This window comes from Triturus cristatus, chromosome 6 (assembly GCF_964204655.1).
Source record: "Triturus cristatus chromosome 6, aTriCri1.1, whole genome shotgun sequence".
NCBI classification, from domain to species: domain Eukaryota; kingdom Metazoa; phylum Chordata; class Amphibia; order Caudata; family Salamandridae; genus Triturus; species Triturus cristatus.
In genome coordinates, this window is record NC_140589.1 from 1188883229 (window position 1) to 1188907765 (window position 24537).

The 24537-nt window shown below is 40.6% G+C and overlaps 1 protein-coding gene across 2 annotated transcripts in view; it reads left to right on the forward strand.

The window, feature by feature from the left end:
• THBS2 (thrombospondin 2) overlaps window positions 1–24537 on the forward strand; it is a 556651-nt gene that overhangs the window by 272440 nt on the left and 259674 nt on the right. For both annotated transcript variants that reach the window (XM_085612109.1, XM_085612110.1), the window contains exon 15: window positions 15494–15653. In XM_085612109.1, the coding sequence (XP_085468235.1) occupies window positions 15494–15653 (160 nt within the window). The remainder of the gene's footprint in view (window positions 1–15493; window positions 15654–24537) is intronic.

Genomic DNA, 24537 nt, shown 5'->3' on the forward strand with positions numbered 1-24537 from the left:
ATTCACATGTAGAATTCTTTTAAACATTTTGATTGTAACTTCTACATATGTCTATTGCCTATTATCAACATACTGCTTTTCCTAAAGCAATTGAGTGCATGATTTAAAAATCTTTCCTGTGACTGTTTCTTTATTGTCTTGTGTGGAATTAATTTAACTTTTAATGATTGAAGTCTATATATGTTTTAAAGAAGGAGGCAGTGTTAAACTCAATGCATCATCTACCTTTCGTGAATCTTTAAGCACATGGTCCCGAAGACCTCAGCCTGCACCTTTTTCCAAATTTAAACATTATAGTACCATTTTCTGTCTTTTTTACAAATATAAATATTGGTTTTATTGAAAACATATCCTGAAGCCCTCACTCTGACCGTTTAAACTTAGCCCATAAAGTAAGGCAATTTAAGGATAATTTGCCCTTCATAGAGATAGGCACAGGTGCCGATTACGATCCGGTAAAAACCGGGTACGAACCGTCGGTCGGAGCGTTTTCCCCGTCCGACTCGTACCCGGTCGTAAAACTTTACAAACATGGAATTACGATTCACACGGAAACACCATTTCCGTACGAATCGTAAAAAACACCGACCGACGAAAATATACATACGAATGTGATCCGGGAATGCTGCGACGTGACGTCGGGACGCTTTCAGGCAGCGTTTCACGACTCAGGAATTACGATTCGAACCGACAGCAGTCCGGACGGCAATATTTTCACGGCACCCAAAAAGTGCCGCAAAAGCGAAGTACGGCGCGAATCGACCAGAGTAGGTGGCCCGGTACGCACCGTACCCCCCCCGCCCCCGTAGGTACGCGCCGCCCCCCCCGCCTCCGTAGGTACGTGCCGACCCCCCCCCAGCCCCCGTAGGTACGTGCCAAACCCCCCCCAGCCCCCGTAGGTACGCGCCGAACCCCCCTGTATGTACACCCGTGTACGTGTCGAACCCCCCCCGTGTACGTTCGAGTCATACCCCCACCCGTGTATGTACGGTGCGTACCCCCGTGTACGTTCGAGTCGAACCCCCCCGTGTACGTTCGAGTCGAACCCCCCCGTGTACGTTCGAGTCGAACCCCCCCGTGTACGTTCGAGTCGTACCCCCACCCGTGTATGTACGGTGCGTACCGCCAGCGCGTAGCGCTGGGGGTACGCACCGTACATACACGGGTGGGGGTACGACTCGAACGTACATGGGGGGTTCGACTCGAACGTACACGGGGGGTACACACCGTACATACACGGGTGGGGGTACGACTCGAACGTACACGGGGGGGTTCGACTCGAACGTACACGGGGGGTTCGACTCGAACGTACACGGGGGTACGCACCGTACATACACGGGTGGGGGTACGACTCGAACGTACACGGGGGGGTTCGACTCGAACGTACACGGGGGGTTCGACTCGAACGTACACGGGGGGTACGCACCGTACATACACGGGTGGGGGTACGACTCGAACGTACATGGGGGGGTACGCACCGTACATACACGGGGGGGGGTACGACTCGAACGTACACGGGGGGGTTCGACTCGAACGTACACGGGGGGGTTCGACTCGAACGTACACGGGGGGGTTCGACTCGAACGTACACGGGGGGGTTCGACTCGAACGTACACGGGGGGTTCGACTCGAACGTACACGGGGGGGGTTCGACTCGAACGTACATGGGGGGGTTCGACTCGAACGTACACGGGGGGGTTCGACACGTACACGGGTGTACATACAGGGGGGTTCGGCCCGTACCTACGGGGGCTGGGGGGGGTTCGGCGCGTACCTACGGGGGCTGGGGGGGGGTCGGTGCGTACCTACGGGGGCTGGGGGCGCGTATGCGGGCACGTCTCCATGGTTGCTATGGGAGTTCGGTGCGGACAATGATTTTTCCATCCGGTTGTAACCTCGGACGCACGGGATGGATCGTGATTCCTCGGTCGGACTTCACCTTTCACGTTTGTACGGTAAATCGTCCGAGGACGTATCGGACACATTTTCCGACCCGAGGACGTGTGGGGAATGATTCCCAATGCGGTTCGTATGGACTTTTTACCATGCGAATCGTGATTGCCAGTTCGTACGGCACTTGTACGATTCGTACGGTGAAAAGACCGGATACGAGTCGCACGGGGATATTTTTTACCGGATCGTGATCGGCACCAAAGTGTCCCGTCTTTGCCTGATTTCAAGTTTGGCAACACCACTCTCTGATTTCCTCAATTATGTTTTCCCGAGCTAAAATGAGTGGAACTTCAAGCTACTATAAATATGCTTCCAGGTTTTCCCTGATACCATTAAGGGCTGTCGCGACACATGTCCTAAAAAACAGAAGTGGGGGAGGGGGGGGGGGGACCAGCTAAGTAACCAGTATGCAAGTGACATCACGGCTTGTGGCATCGCAAATGACATCACAGGAAGTGGCATTAAGGCCCATGACCTCAAAGGAAGTGACATCAGAATAAGTGACTTCGGATGTTAAAACCTCACACGTTTAACAGGTCTATCATGAATACGTTTGAGAGCATTACAATATTTCACAAATGAAAGGTGGTCAGTACTTAAGCATGTGGCTTAAGTTCCCTGTCTGAATGAATTAACAGCACAAATGTGAGCGAAGTTTGGTGCCTGACTAATAGCAGTGGGCAAGCCACAGATTGCTGCAAGCTATGCATTCTAAACTTGGCAGCAAGAACAAGGCACAGCACAGTTCATGCATTGCATTAAAAATGCCAGACACTATAATTGTAAATATCCAAACTATAAAATGTACAAACCTAACTAGCATAGCAACATTGTACTGATACTTTTAACACACTTTAACCATTATGAAAAACATATTCAAGTTACACACGGTATTAGGCATTGTGAGCATGGCAAAAAACATTCCCTATGGATGATACAGTCATAACAGGATATTCCGCACATATAATAATGCAGACATTATGGACCATGCTCTATTGCCACAGGATGTTTGAACATAAGAAATGGGTAATAAGTGAGAACTTTTACATCATAAAAGCCCTAACATGTGGGTAACAAAATCACTTAAAAAATCCAATGCATCTATGTATATTTTGTTGTGATAGGCAGTGGGATCTGCCTTCCTAGACTTGAGTATCACCCACAAGGTGATGAGCAGACAGTCATCTGTTAAAATATGGCAACAGATTCCAGAGAGGCAAGATTTATGAACATTAGTGTAGAATCCCCATGGGAAACTAGGGTCACCTCTGTCTGTTCCACAAAATTAACTGGTACCACCTCTTCCCCGAGTGCTACACTCGCCAACACAGGTATCTACCCGCTGGTGGGGGGCTGCACCCTTTTGGGGCATTTGTAGTTACCCTAATATTTATTTAATTTATTTATATATATTATTTATCTTGCCAGGTCGAAATTGCAGTTTAAACTGCACACACAGGCTGCAATGGCAAGGGCTGCTTAAGTGGGTGGCACAACCAGCGCTGCAGGCCTACTATTATCATTTAATTTACAGGCCATGGGTACATGTAGTACCTCTTTACTTAGGACATATAAGTATATTAAATATGCCAAACTGGGGATACACCAAGGTTACCATGTTTTAAAGAGGGAGAACATGCACTTTAGCTCTGATTAGCCTTGGCAAGTGTGCAGAGTCCTAAGGACAGCAAAAATTAGATTGGCAAAAATAGCGGAGGAAGGCTAAAGGTTGAGGGAAGACCCCCCTAAGGGTGACAGGTCAAATATATGGTGTTCGACCCTTACTGTTTTTTCTCAATCTAATGATATTATAAACCTGCTAAAAAAGTTTCTTCAAGTAGTAATAAAGCATTATTAGCACAGACCACACCAAGTACTGTGTTATGTTTTAAATTCTGATTTTGTAGTTCTCCCAGCCATGCATTCTTAACATATAATACCTACCAGTATTGATGATATGTGACACCTACATCTTGTAACCCTTATTGTCTGATTTAACTCATCCTGTACATTGATTTACACACTTGTATGATTCATTGTCAATGTATAATGTGCATCCCCGGCTTGTACTGTAAAAGCTGTCCATATTGATTTGTGGTGATGGGTAAAAATGTCAACTGTGCACTGTGAACTCTCTGCCCACTGGGGGCCTTAACCTTGAGGGCGGAATCTCCAGCCGGCAGGAAAAAATACAGTGCATGGCTATCGAGCAGTAGCACCTCACTGGCAAATTAGCAGGAATGCTTCCCACTATTGCACATGGGGATGTCTATTTTTGAAAATCTTTGACAGCTTTGCACCTCAGAATCTGGCAATGTATACAGTACTTTATTTTTAAAATAATGAGTGCTGCCGGTGCCCAAAGCTTTCCATAGAAGCCAGGTGGCCATTGTTATTAAATATTTGTGTAGTCTTCAATCCACCCCCTGTCTCTTTATTTCAGTACCAGACACTCCCTGCCCCTTTATCGCAACCCTACAGGTTAATCATCTTTCTCTTCCTCCTTCTTTCACCTTTGTTTGTTTTTCTCTCTTGCTATTGGGAAACATTTGATGAGACAATGCAAGTGCAGTTCAACCGAAATTAGTGCTGTAGGCCCCCACCGGCAAACACCAGCTCAAATTAAACATTGGGTCTTATAAAAAGAAAAATCACTAAAATTTGTGAATTATCGGACATCCCTCCAGCCTTTGCAATGCGTGAGAAAATAACAGGCTCAAGCTGCGATTGGCAGTTCTTGGACTGTTAAAAAACTATATGTTAGGAAAACCTTTAAATCAAACTATTGTTTTTTAAACTGCACAGTATATACCAACCATTATAGTAGGTTGTTATTCTGTTTTGAAGAGCAGGCTTCAGCTTATGTTTTCAACAAGAAGTTCCTTCCTCACTGAAAAACCAATATTTTTTAATGCAAGCCTTTATGCTGGGGTCACTGAACCTGTCCTTTTATACAGCTAAACAAAAATTACTTAAGGTGTTAAGTGCCTTTAACTTTTACATTCTGAAGAATGTATTTCACATTTTATGTAATATTGTTCACACACTTAAAAATATATTATTTTTAAATAACGCCATTGAAACACATACATAACCAGCATTGGCAAAGCATTGACTGCCAACCTTTTTGGCACTTCTTTTTTGTTTTGTCATGGTTTTTACTGTTCGGGAAGCTGTATGAGGCCTCATTAAATTAAAAAAAAAGTGGCTAAAGGCAAAAGTGTTTTTCCAGTCTAAAAAAATGTACACATTGCCATGGTACACACGGCACTGAAGGGAACTAACTTGTGTATGGATATGCTCCTTGTGAAAAGCCAGCATGCTGCAGCTCCTAGTAAAGTCAGTCAATGGATGAAGTGGGATAACATTTTGCCTTGATGCATGCTGGAGTGGAAGGAAGAAAAATTTGTGTGAAACAATCACAGACTAATGGATGACGTCAGTCTGAAAATCCCTATAAGTAACTATGTTAAATATCCTTTTACTAAAATCAAAAGGTCTTGGCTAACATAGACATAAAAAGTCATTGTTCTGGCATGGGCTGCTAGCCTTACCTTTGAGAAAGGAAGCAAGCAAGAAGGGAGGAAAGGAAGGAAGAAAGAAATGAAAAGGGTAGGAAGACAGATAAAAAAGGAAGGAAGGCAGTCAAAAAAGGAAGGAGGAAGGGCAACATTGAAGGAAGGGAGGGAGCGAGGCTAAAAGGGGAGGAATGAAGGCAAAAAGGAAGAAAGAGAAGAAGGAAAGAAGGCAAAAAGAAAAAAGAAGGAAAGGAAAAGCAGAAAGAAAGAAAGAAAGAAAGAAGGAATGAGAAAAAAAGAAAGAAAGATAAGGAACTAGAGCAAAAAAGAAAATAAGGAAAAAGGGAAAAGGCAAAGAAGAAAGGGATAAAAGGAAGAATGGAGGCAAAAAGACAAAGGAAGGAAAGAAAGAAAGAAAGAAAGAAAGAAAGAAAGAAAGAAAGAAAGAAAGAAAGAAAGAAAGAAAGAAAGAGAAAGAAGGCAAAAGAGAAAGAAATAACAAAGAGAAAAGGAAAGCAGGCAAAAAGAAAGAATGATAAAAGAAATAAAGAAGGAATGAATAAAAGTAAGGCAAAAGAGAAAGACACAAACAGACAGAACAAAGGGAAGAAAAAGGGAAATAAAGATAAAGAGTAAAGGAAGAAAACAAACAAGAAAGAAAGAGAAAAGGGCAAGAAAGAAAGAAGGAAAGGAAGAAGCTAAAAATGAAAAAAGGAAAGAAAGAAAGAGGCCATAAAGAAAAAAAAGTAAAAAAAGGAAAGAAGGCAAAAAGAAGACAGGAAGAAGGAAAGAAACAAGGAAACAAATAAAGAAGAGTAGATGATAAAGATGGAGGGAAAAAAGAGGAAGAAGGAAGGTAAAAGGAAAGAAGGCAAAACAGAAAAGAAAATAAAGCAATAAGGAAAGAAAGAAGGAAATAAAGTAAGAAGGAAAAAAGAACTTATGCAAAAAGAAAGACGAATGGAGTGAACAAAGGCAAAAGAGAAATGAAGGAAAAAAGAATGAAAGGAAGAAGGAACAATGTAAAGGTAAAAATTAAAAAATAAATAAATATGCAATGAAGAAAAGGAAAAAGGAAAGAAGGCAAAAAAGAAAGAACAATAAAGATTAATAATGAAAGAAGGAAAGAAGGCAAAAAAGAAAGATAGAAGAAAAGAAAAGAGGAAAAGCAAAAATTAGAAAAGGAAATCAGGAACAAAAGAAGAAAAGAAGGCAAAAAAAGAAGAAAAAGGGTAAAAGGACGGCAATAAAGAAAGAAAGAATAAAGGAATACTAAAACCAAATTACATCCAACTTATGTTTAAATAAAACTGTTATAACTGTGCTGCAAACTAAACACAGTAAAATTCGTTTTTTTTTTCCTGGGTAAAGTTTATTAAAGAACCATTGGCGAAACTGAGTCCGGAAATATATTATGGTATGCTGTGACATAGAGGCAGTCCACCTCAAAAGGAATTTCTATCAGTATTGGAAGGAGATTAGAACTGATAAAGCTGGACTGTGCCATATGTGCACTTCAAATGTGTTCTACTATCACATCAGGCAACACTGGCACTAAAGGGAACTACCCTGTGAGCAGATATCCACCTTGTGACAAAGCAAAATGCTATCACTCAAAGTAACCTTTCCACAGGATTAAGTACGCTGACCAATTGTCCGATGCTTATGCTGTAGCGGGCAGAAATAAAATGAGAATAACACAATAACGGACCAATGGGCAAAGAGAAATGGCTCAAAGACCCTTTAATCAAGCATATTTTAAATAATATTTTAGTAAAATCAATAGGTCTTGCCTTACGCCAGACATAAAGATACAAACATTTTATTAACAATTTCATGCCTAAAAATACTCACTATTCATTTCATTTAATGATTGTGTTAAAGAAATAAAGCCAGAGAAAGCACATTTCCCAACCCCAATATATATTCAAATGCTCTTTGCACAGTTCCTATTCCAATTTTGTAAAGCATTGGTTTAAAATAGATTGTCCATGCAGCTAATGCAAAAAGACAAAGAAGCAGTAAATGGGATAAATAAATCATGTGGGCGATGTCTTTCATGCTGGCTACGGAAAATGATTCTCCATAGAAGTACCATTTAATGTTAGTGGTGAACATTTCTAAAAAAGGAAATATTGCTTAGATTCTTTCTTGTTATTATTTGTTTTAAATATTTTTAGTGTATTTTGAAATGAATTTGAAGAGTTGTAGGATTCCGTGGTGCTTAGCTTAAAACGTTCTATAGGCCCTTCCGTCCCCTTCTTCCCATCGTGCCATAAAAAAGCACCATATCTCGGCTGATATAGGCCCGAATTGGGAATTCATGTAATTAAAGGGTGAGGGGATTGAACAGAATGCACAGAGCTCTTGATGAGTGCCAGGAATAATGGATTGAGGGAGATAGGGTCTGATGCGGCAGGCCATGTGCGGAAGCAGCAAGATGGCTGAAGGGGCTAAAGACGAGAAATGCTGTGGAAACTTCAACATGATTGTTGTAGAATAGAGACACAACATTTACTCTGGTAGGTGGGTAATATCCTGAGTGTATTGGATCTAAGGACCATTGGAGCAAGATTAGATGTCAAGGAGGAAAGGTGGCTCGACAGTGTGAGTAAAGGAACAAGAGCCACAGAAAATCCAAAATTGTAGCACAGCAGCCTGTCCCGAGAGCAGAAAAGGATTTGCCAGCATGAGGGTGAGAATGAGATACCATTAAGAGAGATACTGGGTGGCTCAGTATAGCCATCTGATCAGGCACCCCTAACCGCTAGTGCAGAGGTTTACAGTGAGTATATGAGAACCATAAAAGACAGAGTTGGCACTTGTGAGTGAATGTCCTCCACAAGCTTGCACTGTGAACTTTACACCACGATCACACAAGCACTACAAAGAAGGAATGAGTCATCCGCCATCATTGGCCTGTCATACCAGTGACCATGTAAAATTGATTTCAAGCAAGGTGCAAGGGGTAGTTGGAGCCTCAGTATTAGACTGAAGATTCTCCTCTGGTGCTAACCACAATACGCTCTTTGAAAGTGAAGATAGAAACTGAATGAAACTAACTTTGGGGTAATGGTATTTCTTGCTGACGATAAGATTGGCAAGAATCAATCATTTTTTTACGCATAACCATATGCAGTCTGAGCTTTCAATATTGCTTTAGAGAAGCTATAAAGCCTTCATTAAGCATGGTGGAAGATCTGAGTGTGGGAACAGAGGTAGAGTTTGAATGTACTATGCAGTCACCACAGTCTTGAGTAGAGTTAATGACATGCTAAAAGCTCATATATGTTACAACTGTGGAGAGCTGTCCCTGTGGATCCAGTAGATGCTGCACACTTGCCAGGACAGTATTTTGGGAGAGGTGAATGCACCCCAAAGGTGAACATTACAGAGAAATACTCTTGTTACTAAGACCGATACAGTGCCAGAGGTGTGGATCTCTACTTACAGTAGAATATGGTGGCAGGAAAGAGACAGAGAGAGCATTCAATTATGCTGACAAACCCTTCTTCAGATAAGTGAGGTCAACAGAAGGGTTGACTCACTGATTCTCTCATGGACGCACCCACTTCTCCAAAGAAAAAGGTAATGAATCTCTGATTACAAAACGGTTCATGGAAGAGCTTTTCAGGGTTCTCTGTGATCACAGGGGGTTATCACCCTATGTTATCAAAACATCAACTTCCAGGAAAGGTTTGAATACTTGGAAAATTACTCCTGCTAAAATAGTGCAAGATGCTGAGGAGTGTTTTGTGGTTTCAAAGGGTATGCTCTTGAGGACTATTTCTAGAGAGTATTCAGAACACTGTTCTGGTGTTTAGAACTCTGAACTCATAAAATTAGATGGAACACAGGCCCTAGGTGTCCTTTCCATTGAAGAATGCCCCTCCAGATATTTTGATAAGGGTCCACCACTTCCAAATGAAGTAGAGGATATAGGCAGCGGCTAGGGGAAAAGAAATATTTTTGCATTGAGTGTCACAGGATCCTGTTATTCTGAAATCTTTCTGTGCTAAGGTTAATGATACTGCATATTGATGGGGGCACCTCTTCAGTCTATACTTTGCATGAAAAATAAGCTTTGCAGGTATGTTTCCTAATGGAAGCAGATACATTCCTGAATTTGGATGACCATCAATATAAAGATGAAACGGAGGAGACCCCAAGGCCACAAAGAGAAAAAAAAGGACGCCCATCACAAGGTGAGGTCCCAAGGCCTAGAGAGAGCATTATGGTGCTATAAAGTCTCAGACATGGGCAGTGACTGAATGGCTTGTGGCTAGCTGATGGGCTAACCAAATAATCCACCTACCTCTAGGCACAATGATAATAGGAGGTGGGATGTAATTGGGGCTAGATATGTGGGTTAATGTGTTACCTTTGGCCGAATTGTTTCTAACAGGGAGTTGTTCATTAAATGGCATAGGAGTTGGGATGGGAGTTATAGTTGTTTTTGCTACAAGGTAGGATACAACATGGCTTTTATGTGGGGGTAGTTCTGCAGCCAGGCATATTCAAGGTCTGGATGGCAAGAAGAATTATAAGGGAATAAGGTAGCTTGTTCAAAGGATACATGGAGCAGTGGTGATATAAGTCTCTTGCATTTATTTACTTTAATGTACGAGGCCTTATGGCCTCAAATAAGACAATAGCAAGACTCCAGGCCTTAAAGCAAGGTAACCATTATTTATCCTAAAAGAGACACAGTTGCTCTCATGGGTTACCTGGAGACTTAGATCAACAGGCATTTTCCTTTTAGCTTTTTGACTTCGCCAAAATAAAAGTAAAGTGAGTTGGAATCTTTCTAGAGCAACATGCGGGCTTCTCTATGTTACAGTGTGTATCTAATAAGGAGAGGTGATGGTTATTGCTGTGTGGTCTCCTGAGGGATAGATCAGTTTCTTTAGTGGCAGTGTATGCCCGAATCATGGACAGAATGAACTGCTTAAATATATAGCACAGAAGCTTCTCCAGTATGTGCCAAGACCTCTTATTATAGGGGACGACTGGAACTAGGTTTTAAACGGAGGTAAGCCAAAATCAGGATCACAATTTCGGGGTGCGTGATGCTGTCAGAGGATAAACATATTAAGGTGTCTGATCTTGGTCCGATAGATCTACAGCAGTCTCTTTATTCTGGGGAAATCAACTTCTTTCATTATTCTGAAATCCATAAATCTTATGTGTGGTTGGACGTTCTGTTTGTAGACCATTGCATTGCTGTCTTGGATCTTACCCAATGCCCAGATGTTCTTTTTCAGATCATGCACAGGTCATCTCTACCCTGGATTGGGAAGCATCCTATCTGGATAAATATCCAAATTGGCACTTTAAGGATATCCTTGCTAGAGAACTGTTTGTCAAAGGAGTCAGGAGACTGCTCTATGGGTAAAGGAGTGTTTACAATTTAATAACACAAGGCAGCGTAGTCTGCCTGCCATTTAGGAGTTCCTGAAAGCAATGGCCCAGGTGATGAGCATAATGGGAACAGCCTGGCTGATAGGGTCCTGGAGTATATTCAGCAGGAACTTAAGCCCATGGAGCAACAACACATGCTGAGAAAGTAACAAAATCTAATGCACCAATTATTATGGGGCAACTGCACTCAATGGAATTGAACAAAGAGGGATATTGCCCAGCTAAGACTAACCAAAAATGTTATGAGAAGGTAATACGGTGAGAGAAATGTGTTGCGTGTTTCCTTTAGGGTCCATTTAGTTTACTCTTATTTTAGTTTGTTTGCACGTTTAGGCTGCTTTGCCTTGCACACCCTATGCTTTTTTTTTTTGTCCTCATTCGCCATCAGATAAATTTGAGCTTCTTCAATTTACTCCTGTGGCCCCCCTTCCAGCTGGCACCAACTCGAGAGCTCCATATCTAGATGGGTATGCTTTACACATGGCTTCTCTACAGATTGGCTCTGTATCTCTTGGGGCGGCTCACAGAAGCCAAAGAGAATTAGTAAGTTGGTGTAAAGGCTTAATCATTGGACTAGTATGGACTATTTATAATTTATTGACCTAGATTGTCCAGCCATCTTTTGCATGGGGCCCAACAATCTTTCTTGTTTTTGTTACCTTTATCTGATATGGCGCTGTCCAACTTTATTGTATATCTAATAGAAGTCACCCAATCTAGCAAAGTTGAAGGATTATCTTTAACCCACTTTTTGCAAATTTCTCTTCGTGCAATTAGAATCAGATATAAACATAATCTGTTGTCCCCCTTTGACATAGACTCCTAATGTGAAAACAGTCCAAAAAAGACCAAATGTATGCTTACCTGCGTAGTTATACCAAAAATGCTTTCCATACCTCTTTTTATCTCCTCCAAAATTGACTTAGCTTTGGGCAAGTTAGAAACATATGAATGTCATCCACTTTGATCTGGAGGCATTTTAGACACTTTGGGATTAGACCCTTAGAGAATTTTGAGACTTTTAGGGGAGTCCAGTAGACCCTGTGAATACAAAAGATATGATTTATTTTTAAATTTGCAGGTTGCACTGTCGTTTGTAGAATGTCATGAGATACTTGCCATAATTCTTCGATGTTGCAGCCAGGCAAGTTATCTCCCCATAGTTCCGTTGGTAATTTTAATTTGCCGTCTTCCCAGTCCAAAAGTAGCCAATAAAGAGTTGCCACCTCTTTTTTCTTTACAGGATTCTTAAATAGTGTCTGCCCACATCCATCCCAACAGATTGGTGCCAGCTGCTTATTTGCCAGTATTTAAATTTAGATAGTTCTTTGTCCACCAATAAGGTCATCTCCTCCCAAGAAAGTAAAACTCCATTCGGGGATAACTGTCCCCATCGGTGAATTCCTGTTTTAATTAAAGGAGTTGCGAGAACATCTTTAGTTCATTCTGGTGAACCTGGTACATTCCGTATGAGGGCAAGGGCACTGAAGTAGCTGATTCCAAAAATGTTCTTGATTTTAGCCCAAGTAGTTGCTAAGCTATATAATATTTTCAGACGGACTTTTTTATAAAATCTTGGATCCCCAAATTTGTATAGGAAACCTTGATTCCCATTCTCCACATCCAGAAGCATCTCTTTGAACATTACACCATTGTCGGAACCATCTGCTATGTTTATTAGCATTTTTCCTGTTTTTAGAGAGAATGTTCTTGCATATATAACTAGATCTGGGAGACACAGGCCTCCTTTGTTCTTTTTCCTTCTTAGTTTCTGCCACGTAATTCAAATTCCTTTCGAGGCCCAAATAAAGGTGTTAAGTTTTGCCTGCAAAGTCTTCAAGGTTTTCTCATTAAATGCTAACGGAATATTATGTAATAGAATTTTTGTTTTTGGCAGCAACATCATTTTTATTAGATTTATTCTCCCAATCAAAGTCAAAGGAAGATATGTCAATCCTGTTATAGAATTTTGTATTTCTTTTCCAACTTTATGAAGGTTCATTTCTGTGATTTTCTCGATGTCTTGAGTGATCAATATTCCTAGATATCTTATTGGGTTTTTTTGGCGGATAAATGGAATCTCCCAAGTTCCAAATCATGCATTCAGTTTTGGCTTCGTTTATTTCATAACCTGAAATCTGTCCAAATTTCTGTGCTTCCTGGTATATTAACGGGAGGGTGGTATTTAGATACGTCGTATATATCATGAGATCATCGGCATATAATGCCACTTTTTTCTCCCTTTCTCTGAATTTACAAGCGGGTATTTTAGCGTGTGTACTAAGCTTTCCAGCTAGCGGTTCTATGTATTGATTGAAAAGCATTGGAGATAACGGGCAGCCTTGCCGAGTACCTCTTTGAATTTTAACTAAGTCAGATTGATTACCATTTACCAAAATTATGGCCGCAGGCGATTTGTATATCCGTGAAATTGACCTACAAATATTTTTTCCTATATTGTTTTATTTTAATATGAATTTTAAATATGCCCAATTCCCTCTATTAAACACCTTAGTAGCGTCTATTGTTATTACTGCCAGAGCAATTTTGTGTAGAGTCGCTATATCTATTGCTCCAACCAAGTTATAGGTGAGGTCTCTTATCCCCCTGCCTCTAAAAAGTTCTTTCTGATCTCGGTGTAATTAGCTCTCTGCCACCCCGTTCAATCTCTCTGCCAATATTTTTGAAAAGATCTTATAATCTATATTGATCAGAGAGATAGGTCGATATGAGTCGCATGAACGAGGTGGTTTAGAGGGCTTAAAGATAAGTGCTACCGTTGCCTCATTCCGTGAAGAGGGTATGTCTCCGCCATCTTCAAAGATGTGAGTAAATAGTGTCATCATAACCGGAATAAGGGCTTCTTTTAGAACCTTATATAGTTCCGCCGGTAACCCATTGGGCCTGCGGCTTTCCCAGATTTGCCTGAGATCGGCATATGCATGTTTCTAGATATATCATCAGTGATTCTATTTAAAGGTGTCTGACCCATCCAATTCCTTATCTCTGATTCCAGAACATCTAGATCTTCATGGTATACCTTCTCAAAATGTAACTGGAAGACTTTCTCGATATGCACACCCTATGCTTGACATGTTTATTGTTGTGCCACTACATTATTTTAGAAAAGCACTGCACATGTTTTTGTTAATGGTTCAGACTGTCTGAGCATCTTGTGCAAGGTCAAACACTGTGCCTGGTCTTTCTGGGATCGGTTAGCAAATATAGCTTAGCACTCAGACAAAACATACATTCACATCTGCTGTTTTCAGACACCTTGTAATATATACACCGAGATGTGCCATTTTGAAAACAGAGAGAAGACATTCTAGCAGAGCAAAGGTCCCACGACGAGAGAGCTGTGCCAGCTGAGATGTAGAACAACTATTTATGCATGACAGGTATTGAGTTTGCCACTGATCCCAGAGATCTATGATATAACTCTGTGTTTCCATAGTGAGGCTAGGCTGAGGCAGAAATATATTTCACCATGGTAGAGCTTTCTTGTTCTTTACAGTTTACTTGTAATGTTCCTCAGTCTGTTGGGATGCATACGTTTTTTGTTGCAGCCCAGATGTTTTTATAATAGAGCAAAATAGTTTCAAGAAATCTTGTAAACTGTTCTTGTGTCTTTGTTTTTTTTAATATGGAAATGCATTAGTGTGAAAACAAGATTGACGATCTGTTTCCACGGTTTCTTGAGGGGACTAGAGTGTCATGTTCTGGGGTGATAACTTAACTGTCACTCTGAGAAGGTTAAGGGGGCAGGTAAAGCACTATGAGCTAGTCTGGATTGGGGCTTATGTGGTACTGATGTGGTATGGTGACTCAGTCCCTACATACTGACGTTCTGTCGTCACAGGCATAGTTCTGTTTACCCAGAATCCCTTCAACAAATGCTAGTAGCTAAGCTATGAAGGAAACAAGCTAAATTTATTGCCAGTATTCAAGATGAAATGTTCAACTGAATAAACAAGACAAGGGCAAGCTTTAGATATTTAGACAATACTATATGACTATGTCAAGTGAGCAGGAGTAGTTGTCTGCAGAGGAGGTAGCATGCATGAAAGTTCTGACCTCAGCTGAGGGGGTGTTAAAGCAGCCAACAGTTTGAAGCTTTGTAGAATATTTCGGGTACTGTTGGTGGGAATACTAATTAAGTTGCTCAATTGCTTTGCCAATATGACAGCAATGATACCTACAATGTCAGAAGTAATAATAAAAAATAATAAATAACATGTTATCCAAGCATTTAAACAGTTCTTCCATTAATGTGCCCCCTCTTCTGAACTGTTTTGCTACTGACTTGAGAAAAAATTTGAGGACATTGAAGGGGCTACAGATCCTACCACTGCTATTGTCATTGTTCATATAAGTTGTTCATGTATGCTTGTGGGACTTTTTCAGACTGAAAGAGGGGAACAGGCTGGGGCGAGGAGAGAGGAGGTAGAAGGTATACCAATGTCATATCTTAATGTTCTTCTTCGATAAATATAAAATAGAAATGTATTGAAACCTATAAAAATCTTCTAAAAAAATTAAAAGTATAGAAAAACTAGTTGATACACATTTTTTGAAATGGCACTTTCTGTTTTATGTAGGATAATTGCCCTCTCCTGTATAACCCACGTCAGTTCGATTATGACAAGGATGAAGTTGGAGACCGATGTGATAACTGTCCCTATGTTCACAACCCTGCTCAGATTGACACCGACAACAATGGAGAAGGGGATGCCTGCTCAATTGACATTGATGGAGACGGTACGTGCGTAGGACCACAGTGTCCATCAAAAGTTTGAATTATTGGATCTGACACTAGAATGACATCTCTTTGTTCATTTAACTGATTAGATGGATGTTAGACCTGGTATCTGTTGGCATGTTTCCCCTGTCTTTTTACTTTCTGACCTCCTGTTATGGTCTATCTTAGGGGGGGCTTACATGTTTTAATAAGGAACGTTTAGGCTTTGGAAACAGCTTAATTTGCCAGGTTGACATGGCAGTTTAAAACTGCACATGCAGGGGCAGGCTTGGACACATGTTTAATGGTGCTATTGTAGTGGGTGGCACAATGAGTTCTGCAGCTGTTTTGTAGCATCTAATTTACAGGCCCAAGGTACATGTAGTACCATATACTAGGAACTTATAAATACATGAAATATGCAAATTAGGTGTATGCCACTCTAACTATGTTTGGAAGGGAGAAAAACAAGCACATTACTACTGGTTAGAAGGAGAAAAGTGCACAGAGTCCTAGGGTCAGCAAAAACAGGTGTTGTAAAAGGAAGGCAAAAATATGTGGTGACCCTGCAGAAAGGGCATATCTCCATCATTCCCCCCAGCCAAAAGCTAGGATTGGCTGAGTCCTAAAAGCCAACAAAAACAGATTTAGCACAAATAGGGTAGTAAAGGCAAACATCTGGGGCAATACCACACAAAGGAAGGGCATTTACAGCATTAAGTAATGCAAACACCTGCTACATATAGTACTGTGACACCACAATATGGTGGTTTGACTGTGAGCTGAAACTCATGGCTCTGAACGAATTACACTATTCGCTTGAGAGTGTTACCATGACCTCCTGGTGCATGGCTGACTGTTCAAAATTAATTACAGTTCTCCATTGTGTACTGCTGACAAATTTGACACAGATAAAATGACATTATGGTTAATTTAAAATAAGGCACATCTAATATTCTGCTTCCTAAAGGTGTTGTCATATACCATGTAGAAACATCCAGTAAATCTATACTTGGAAAAGTTAAAGTGGAACCATGAACTGTACACGAAGGAAGGTATTCCACAGCAATAAATAAGGGAATTGATCCAATGGGTTTTAGACTACATACATAGGAAGAAAAGGTCCTTCTCTGCAATAGCTGCCTGCCAATTAAAATGTTAGGCTTTTTCAAATGTGTTTATATATTTGTGCAGTTGTCTGGAGTGTGAATATTACCTAGAGGCTGTGGAGAGCTTCACACAAAGTCTAAAGGTTAGAAACAAATTTGAAAGGTTACAAAAAGAAACAAGAACAGTCTGCTTGACAATAAAGCAATCAACGGAATGCTCATGTAGAATACTATATGTAGTAATAAGGAATAGAATCATATTTGTTCAAAAGTAGAAAAGTAGACAGGGGACTTGAAGGGTCCTAGAGAAACATACCAGCTAGCAAAGTTGGGGAGAGAAAGAGTGAGGCATGACTAAATGAGTACAGTCAGTCAAATTCACATTGTTAGGCTTATTAATTCCATACAAGCATACTACATAAAAACACAATAAATATTGAAATATTAAAATAACACAAACATCACAAAATACAAGAGGAAAAACATCTAGATCATCAATATACAGAGGAACAATTCATTGTATGATAGCTTAGGATTCTCCCCTAGTAATTAAAAAGTATTCTAATTGATAGCAATCCTTCTCTTTTTCCTTATTCTGACCTCTGCAGTAAAAAAACTAGCTATATTAAAAATTTCCCAAACATTAGTCAACATTTGTAAATATATAAAAGCAGGTCTAGCCTGTATAAAACCTTTACCCTTTAAAATAGGTAAAATGAACCGATTTCGGGTGTGCAAAAAATGCTCACAAAATGCATTCCTGAGTAGAAAAATTATCACATGTACAAACACCCAGGTCCTCAGGCTTTTCAATCCCATTGGTTCAGTGATAAGTAGATGCAATTTATTAAATCTAAACCTCACTAAAAGGAAACGATGATGCTGATTGTTGACTATAATTAAATTAGGTTCAATCACTTGTGAGGTGGACAACAACTGGTGTGCCCGCACAAGACTCTGGTCTTCGCAGATAAGAGGCAGTCCTTTTCACGTAGCTCAGCCAGGGGATACTATTTGCTAGATCAAGAGCTAAGCAACCACGAATAATTTCGCGGTTCACCCCAAGCTCCGGGTTTATTCAAATACCTATCCATTTAAGTAAAGGTGCCATTCCAATTAGATATGATATGAAACCTGAACCGGTTTCTTTATGGATAATATAAGTGGATGTTGATTGTGGCATGGATAGAAGGTTTCTTAGGAATTTATTTTCCTCTATTTGGATATCGCTAGCTTCTCTGTATCCCCAAAGGTCTGAACCATAATTTGCTATAGTGATGCATTTGGCCCTGTAAATGTTTAGCATAGCATGCATTGGCTTAGACCCTAATCTATGTGCAAAATCAAGGACAGCAAGGGTGGATCTGGCCATTACATTTCTTTTTGCTTTCATTTGTGGAACCCATGTGCCCCTTTCATCAAATAACGCCCCTAGGTATATAAATGACGTCACCCGTGATATTACATTCCCTTCACAATAATGAGTTTTAAGTTTCCTTGGCTTTACACCCAAGATCATAGTGCTTTCCACCCAAGATCATAGTGTGGGATTTAGAAAAATTTACATCAAGATCCAGTGACTTCATAAACTCGGAAAAGGTAGATAAAAGATGCTGTAGGGCAGCATCATTCGCGTATAAGAGAGCCGGGATTAACCGTTCCCCCACACAGAGAATAAATATCCATACTCGCACCCACTAAAACTGAATCAAGATTATTAATATATAGGGTAAATAAAAGTAGGGCTAAGATGCATCCCTGTCTAACTCCTTTAATAAAACCAATGCTTTGCATGAGGTTATCTTTTTGGTCAAATCTCACAGTGGCTGTAAGGTCCCGATGTAAATCGGCCAAAACATTTACAGTATTCACATCCAGACCTAGTTTTAATAACAAGTGCCATAATTTGGATCAATTTACATGGTCAAAAGCCAAAGAAAGAGCCATAAAGGCCAAATGAAGTGACTCTTTCTTCACGATTGTGTGTTTTCCAGATAATAAAAGCAAATTTAGACACTGGATCGTGGCTCCTCTTCCTTTCCTGAACCCATACTGTAAATTTGAGAGGATGTTGGTGTCATTTAACCACTCAGTGAGTTTGCCTAAAACCACTCTTCCGAAAACCTTTACAGCAGAATCTATCAATGAGATTGGCCTATAACATCAGAGGTCTCCTCTATTCCCCTTTTTAAAAACCAAGACTATAACTGACTGTGAGCAAGATTGGAGTAAACCAAATTCACAAGCCGTATTACAAAACGTTAGCTAGTAATTTAGACCATAAAGATACATCAGCTTAAATAGGTCAGCCGGGACACCATCCGGTCCAGGGGCTTTATTACTTGACATTTGATCAGTGGCCACCACTACTTCCTTTTCCGTAAAAACTAGAGAATATTTCTCAACTACATATGAAGTACTTGGAGGTCCATGATCCCCCTGATATCCAAATATACCTTTAAAATGGATAAACCAATCCTCTTCCGGGATATTACAATCCAACAGGCTACCTTTGTTATCCGAGAAGAACGGTTTATTTACAACATTGCAAAACTTGGCACTATTCCTTATTACATCAATTGACAATAAATCATTCAAAGCTTCACTTTTAATATTAAACGTACGTGTATTTATTGCTAACTTATAGTCTTTCCTAAGGACAGCTATCAAAGGTTTATCTTGTGGTTTATTTTTTAAAGTGACCATTAACGTCTGGTGCGCAACTGTACACCTGTGGTCAAACAACCTCTCTCCTCTATTGAGGTAATCCCTACAATTGTACATTAGGGCTTTTGCCACCTGCTTACAAATTTCAACATAAGCAGTTAGAGTCCTCTTGCCCTACTATCATGCCAAGTCTCCATTTCCAATCCTACTTTAGCAATCATTACAAAACTCTTCCGGAATGACCTTACACCATTTTAATCTACGACCCTGATCTTTGTTCTTAACTGCTGAAGTAGAGGCCCATTTATTGACCACACAGCCATATCATTTTAACATATGCTACCAGGGAAGTATTTATGAAAATATAGTCAATGGTTGTATGCATTCCCCTACCTTTTAAAAGATGGTATATTGTCTTTCCCACACGAGTCATTTGGATATAAAAGGCAAAATTCTGCTAATATATCCTCTAAAAATTCACCTTGTTGTGTGTGTTCAAAATGTATGTCCGAATACTTGCCAGGCCCTAAACTAAATGAATACAGTCCGGTTGCAAATAAGTGCTCTCAGAAGAGAAGAAGCTTCAGCTCTTTCTGATTCAGAGACATGGTGGTGGGTAATTTCAGATGGGGGTAGAATTCTAAACTCTTGTCGCACTCGATATCATGGTACATTAGAATCTTTTGCAGTAATCCAAAAAAAACTAGCATCCAGGTAATAATATTTACATTTTTCCATCTTGTAATAGACATTCTAATGCTTGGAGCAAACTGCATTACAAGATGACTCTAATTCACATACAGCATGCTTGGCAGGCATTTTGAAATTTCTAGGCATTGGTAATGTTTGTGATGCAATTCAACAAGCATTTGGCCAAAACAAACCTGCAGCAGTGCCGTCACATGGCACTGCAAAGTGGTGGGTGGCAGTAGATGTTGGTGGGGGCCACATTCTGCACTGGGGGCATGGAGGCAGAGAGGTTACAGAGATAATAATGGGGATAGGGGTACAAGAGTGGAGAGGTGACACAGAGGAAAATGTAAATCCCCCAGTAACTTTCCACAACATGTCATGGCTTCGAAAACAACCCATAAAGCCAACTGCAACTTGGGGAAAAAATCCCAATGGCGGAAGGGGCCTGGCCAAATTCTAACTCTCTGCATGTATGTGTGCCTGTATATTACACTGTATTGGTAACATGAGCTCTTGTATAGACAGCTATAGACTGTAGGTGAGGGCAAAAAACAGGAAGTGTGCTCAATGTGGACTCACCTCACTGCTGCACCACTGGCTTGGTCATATGCCTCATTGCAATGGCAAAACTCCTTGCATCATTTTTGACAGTTACAATATAACCGATGATTAATGAATTTGATTAATGTTTTGCATCTGGTTGGAGGGGGCTAAGCCCACTGCTTTTCTGAGGAGCTCTTATAGAGCATTACTATTTCCTCTATATATTCTTGCATATTGATAAGATATATCAGTCAAACCATGTTTAAGGTAAGATGTCATTAGTGGGAAGAGCAGTTATTTCCATTAACAAATATTTTCTAACTAGAAACAGAACAAATTCAAAATATGTGTGACCTGGTAATTGAGTCAGATGGCCTACCTATTAGATAAAGGTGAGGGATTCATGACTTGCCTACGAACTGTATTAACCAAAAAAGCAATGAGGTGAAATATTAAAGCACCATCTCGCATTTAATGTGGAATAAGAGTCAGGAACTGCAACTAAATACAATCACATAAAAATGATATTTGGGTGGCACGTTTTCATTAGGTTGGAAAAATAGAGTATCAAGATGAACAGAATGTAGAAGTGCAAAACATAATTGACCGTAATAAAAATGCAGTTTAATTGAAAACAAAATCAAGAACTGACACACCTGCAAGATAGTTTTATATTGCTTTGTGATTCACCCTGCCTTCTCACAGGCAGTCCCACACAGGGCAGCCTTAATATTTTATATTTCCTTAGTCTCAGACTTGCAAAAGATATAATTGGGGACTATAATAAAAAAGGCTTTCTGAGAATGATATTTTTGTTAAGATCTCAGTAGTCAGAAGAAAATGTAGGAGATTCACAAATGAAAACGAGATATTGATTAACTAAAATGAGAGTCTTATAAATGCTTGACTTCTCAGTAGTGTTAGATAGTTAATACAAAGTTACCATTTGGAGTTACAAGTAGAAACCTGACTAAATTCCCTTTAAAATGTTATGGGTAGAGTGGGATTTTAATTGGCATACAAACGAAGGATGTAACTATGACTCGCCAGACAGAAATGCTTTGTAAAACTCCCACCACTTAACGTTTATCCTAGGAGAGAGCGTTGAGATGGTCCTTTGCAGGTATCCTTTTTAGGTAAAAGTCTTCTGGACAAAGCAGCTGCCTGGTTGTGAAAAGACTTCTTGGGGACATTCTGAAAGCTTCCCTGAAAATGCAGTCCACCCGTTGCTTACCACTTGGTTGGTGATTTGTAGCGCCCCCTACAGCAAGTCGTTGAAATGACTTGTGCTGTAATGGCTCGCATTGTAACAACATGGTCGTTGTAATGACCGAGTTGTAAAAGCATGCGAAGTAACGCAAGCGAAGTAACAGTGAATATTTGCTCTAGGCTGTACACCATGTCTTTGTCCCTCCAGTGGAGCATTGCCTGTTTACTATTGCGCCTTGTTTTGTTCCACTAGTGCTCGCTTTCTGTAAACAGGTGTTTACATTTTGTTCTTATGTTTTCACATTTGCTGTGCATTCAAAGAATGAGGGCACATGTCAGGCTCAGTCTTATGAGGAGGCTTGGTGTTTACTTTTCTTTAGCTGACTTCAAAGTAAAGGATTTATGTGGAAATCTTGCAGGTTACTGAGAGTAAAAATGGAAAGGTTTTTTTCTAGCACACAACAAAATTTAAATGTCTGTAAATTAACTATGCAAATATTTCAGAACATACCAGAATTAGGAAACTAATAAACTGTAAAGCATACTCACTTGGACCACGGAAGGCTGATACTCAGATTCCTGAAAAACGAAGTAAAAAATATTATGAAACAACACTATTTATATTGTTTGAACCTGAAAAATAATCAAATACGAAGGAAGATTTGGGGAGACAGGGACAGAAGTTAAATGGGCTGAAAGATAAAACTAACACACCTGACGCAACAGCCCTGATGAAGTCGCGGTCACTTACCTTTGGCGACGAAACACGTGTTGGCTAAAAAGAGAACTAAACAAGAACTACAAGAATAAATATAAAACTACAAAGAAAGACAAGAATTGTTGATATCTGTAATTTATGTAATGTATGTTGACACTAGCAGGTGCTGGGGGAAAAATGTATTGTTTAAACTGGTTGATTGGGGAGTGGATGATCTACCCACCTCAAAGCACCGCACATAAATAGGACTACAATCACTTTACATGTACGTCATTTAGAGTGTCACAAAACCTCCTACAGACCTCACCCTCACTAGTGCATAAGAATTAGGAAAGTACAAATGAAGCACATTGGTTTTAATTCTGAAGTGTGTTAGAGACACATTTTTTAAGATAATCAAAACAAACCAATGCAATAAGTGATGCCATTGCCACACATTATCGTTTGTTCACTGTTTTATCAGAGAAATAATATGTACGGATGTAATGGTTGTTTCAATTAAAAATGTGTTCTCTGTAATGGCAATGCGGTACCACACCATGCATACTCCACTCTATGACACTCTACTCTACTCTGTGCTGCGCTTCAGCACTCTATTACACATCACTCTGACACTCCACTCTACGACACTCCACTCTACGACACTCCACTCTACGACACTCCACTCTATGGCACTTCACTCCAAAACACTTCACTCCATGACATTGGACTCCACAACATTTGACTCCAAGACACAAAACTCCACTCTATGCCATTCTACGCCGCTCCACTCTACTCCACTCTACACTACTCTGTCACTTCACTCTAGGCAACTCTACTCCACTCTACAACCCTCCACTCTATGACACGCCATGCCACTCTATGCCCCTTCCGCCTACGCCATGCCACTTTAATCCACTCTACACCACTTCACACTACGCCACTTCATTATGACACTTTACTTCACTCTACGCCACGACAATCCACTGTCCTTCACTTCACAACACTCTATGGCACGGCCCTCTAAGCCACTCCACTCTATGCTACTCCACTCTATGACTCTCCACTCTTTCCACTCTATGCCCCTTCACTCCATGCCACTCCACTATACTCCACTTTACAACACTCTACTCCACTCTTTGTCACTCCACTCTATGACACTGTACTACACTCTATGCCAATCTATGCCATTCCACCCGTGACACTCTGCACCACTTCACTCTAGGCCACTCTACTCCACTCTACGCCATTCAATTCTATGCCACTCTATACCACGCCACTCTATGCATCTACTCCACTCTACTCCACTCTACACCACTCAACGAAACTCTACTCTAGGACACTCCACTCTATGTTACTCCACTCTACTCCACTCTGCACCACTTCACTCTAGGCCACTCTACTTCACTCTACCCCATTCAATACTACACCACTCTATGCCACTCCACTCTACGCCTCTACTCCACTCTATGCCACTCTAGTGTACGACACTCCACTCTTTCACTCCATCTATGACCCTCCACCCCATGACACTCCACTCTACTCTACTCCACACCACTTTACACCACTCTGTGCCCCTCTACACTACGACCCTCCACTCTACAACCCACCACTTTACGATACGCTGCTACACTCTGTGCCAGTCTACAACACTCTATGCCACTTCACTGTGGGCCACTCTACTCCACTCTCCTGCACTCCATGACATTCTACGCTACTCCGCTCTATGACACTTCAATCTAATCCATTTCACTCTATTATAGTCCACTCTATGACACTCCACTCTGTCACTCCCCTCTACGCTATAACACGCCACTTTAATCCACACTACACGCATTGCCACTCTACTCTGACACTTTACTCCACTCTAGGCTCCAACAAACCACTGTCCTTTATTTCTCTGCTTCAGCTTAAAAGCATGGACAAGGACATAGCCAACATGTTTCATCCCATGACACGGGGACATCTTCAGGGCGCAAGTAACTG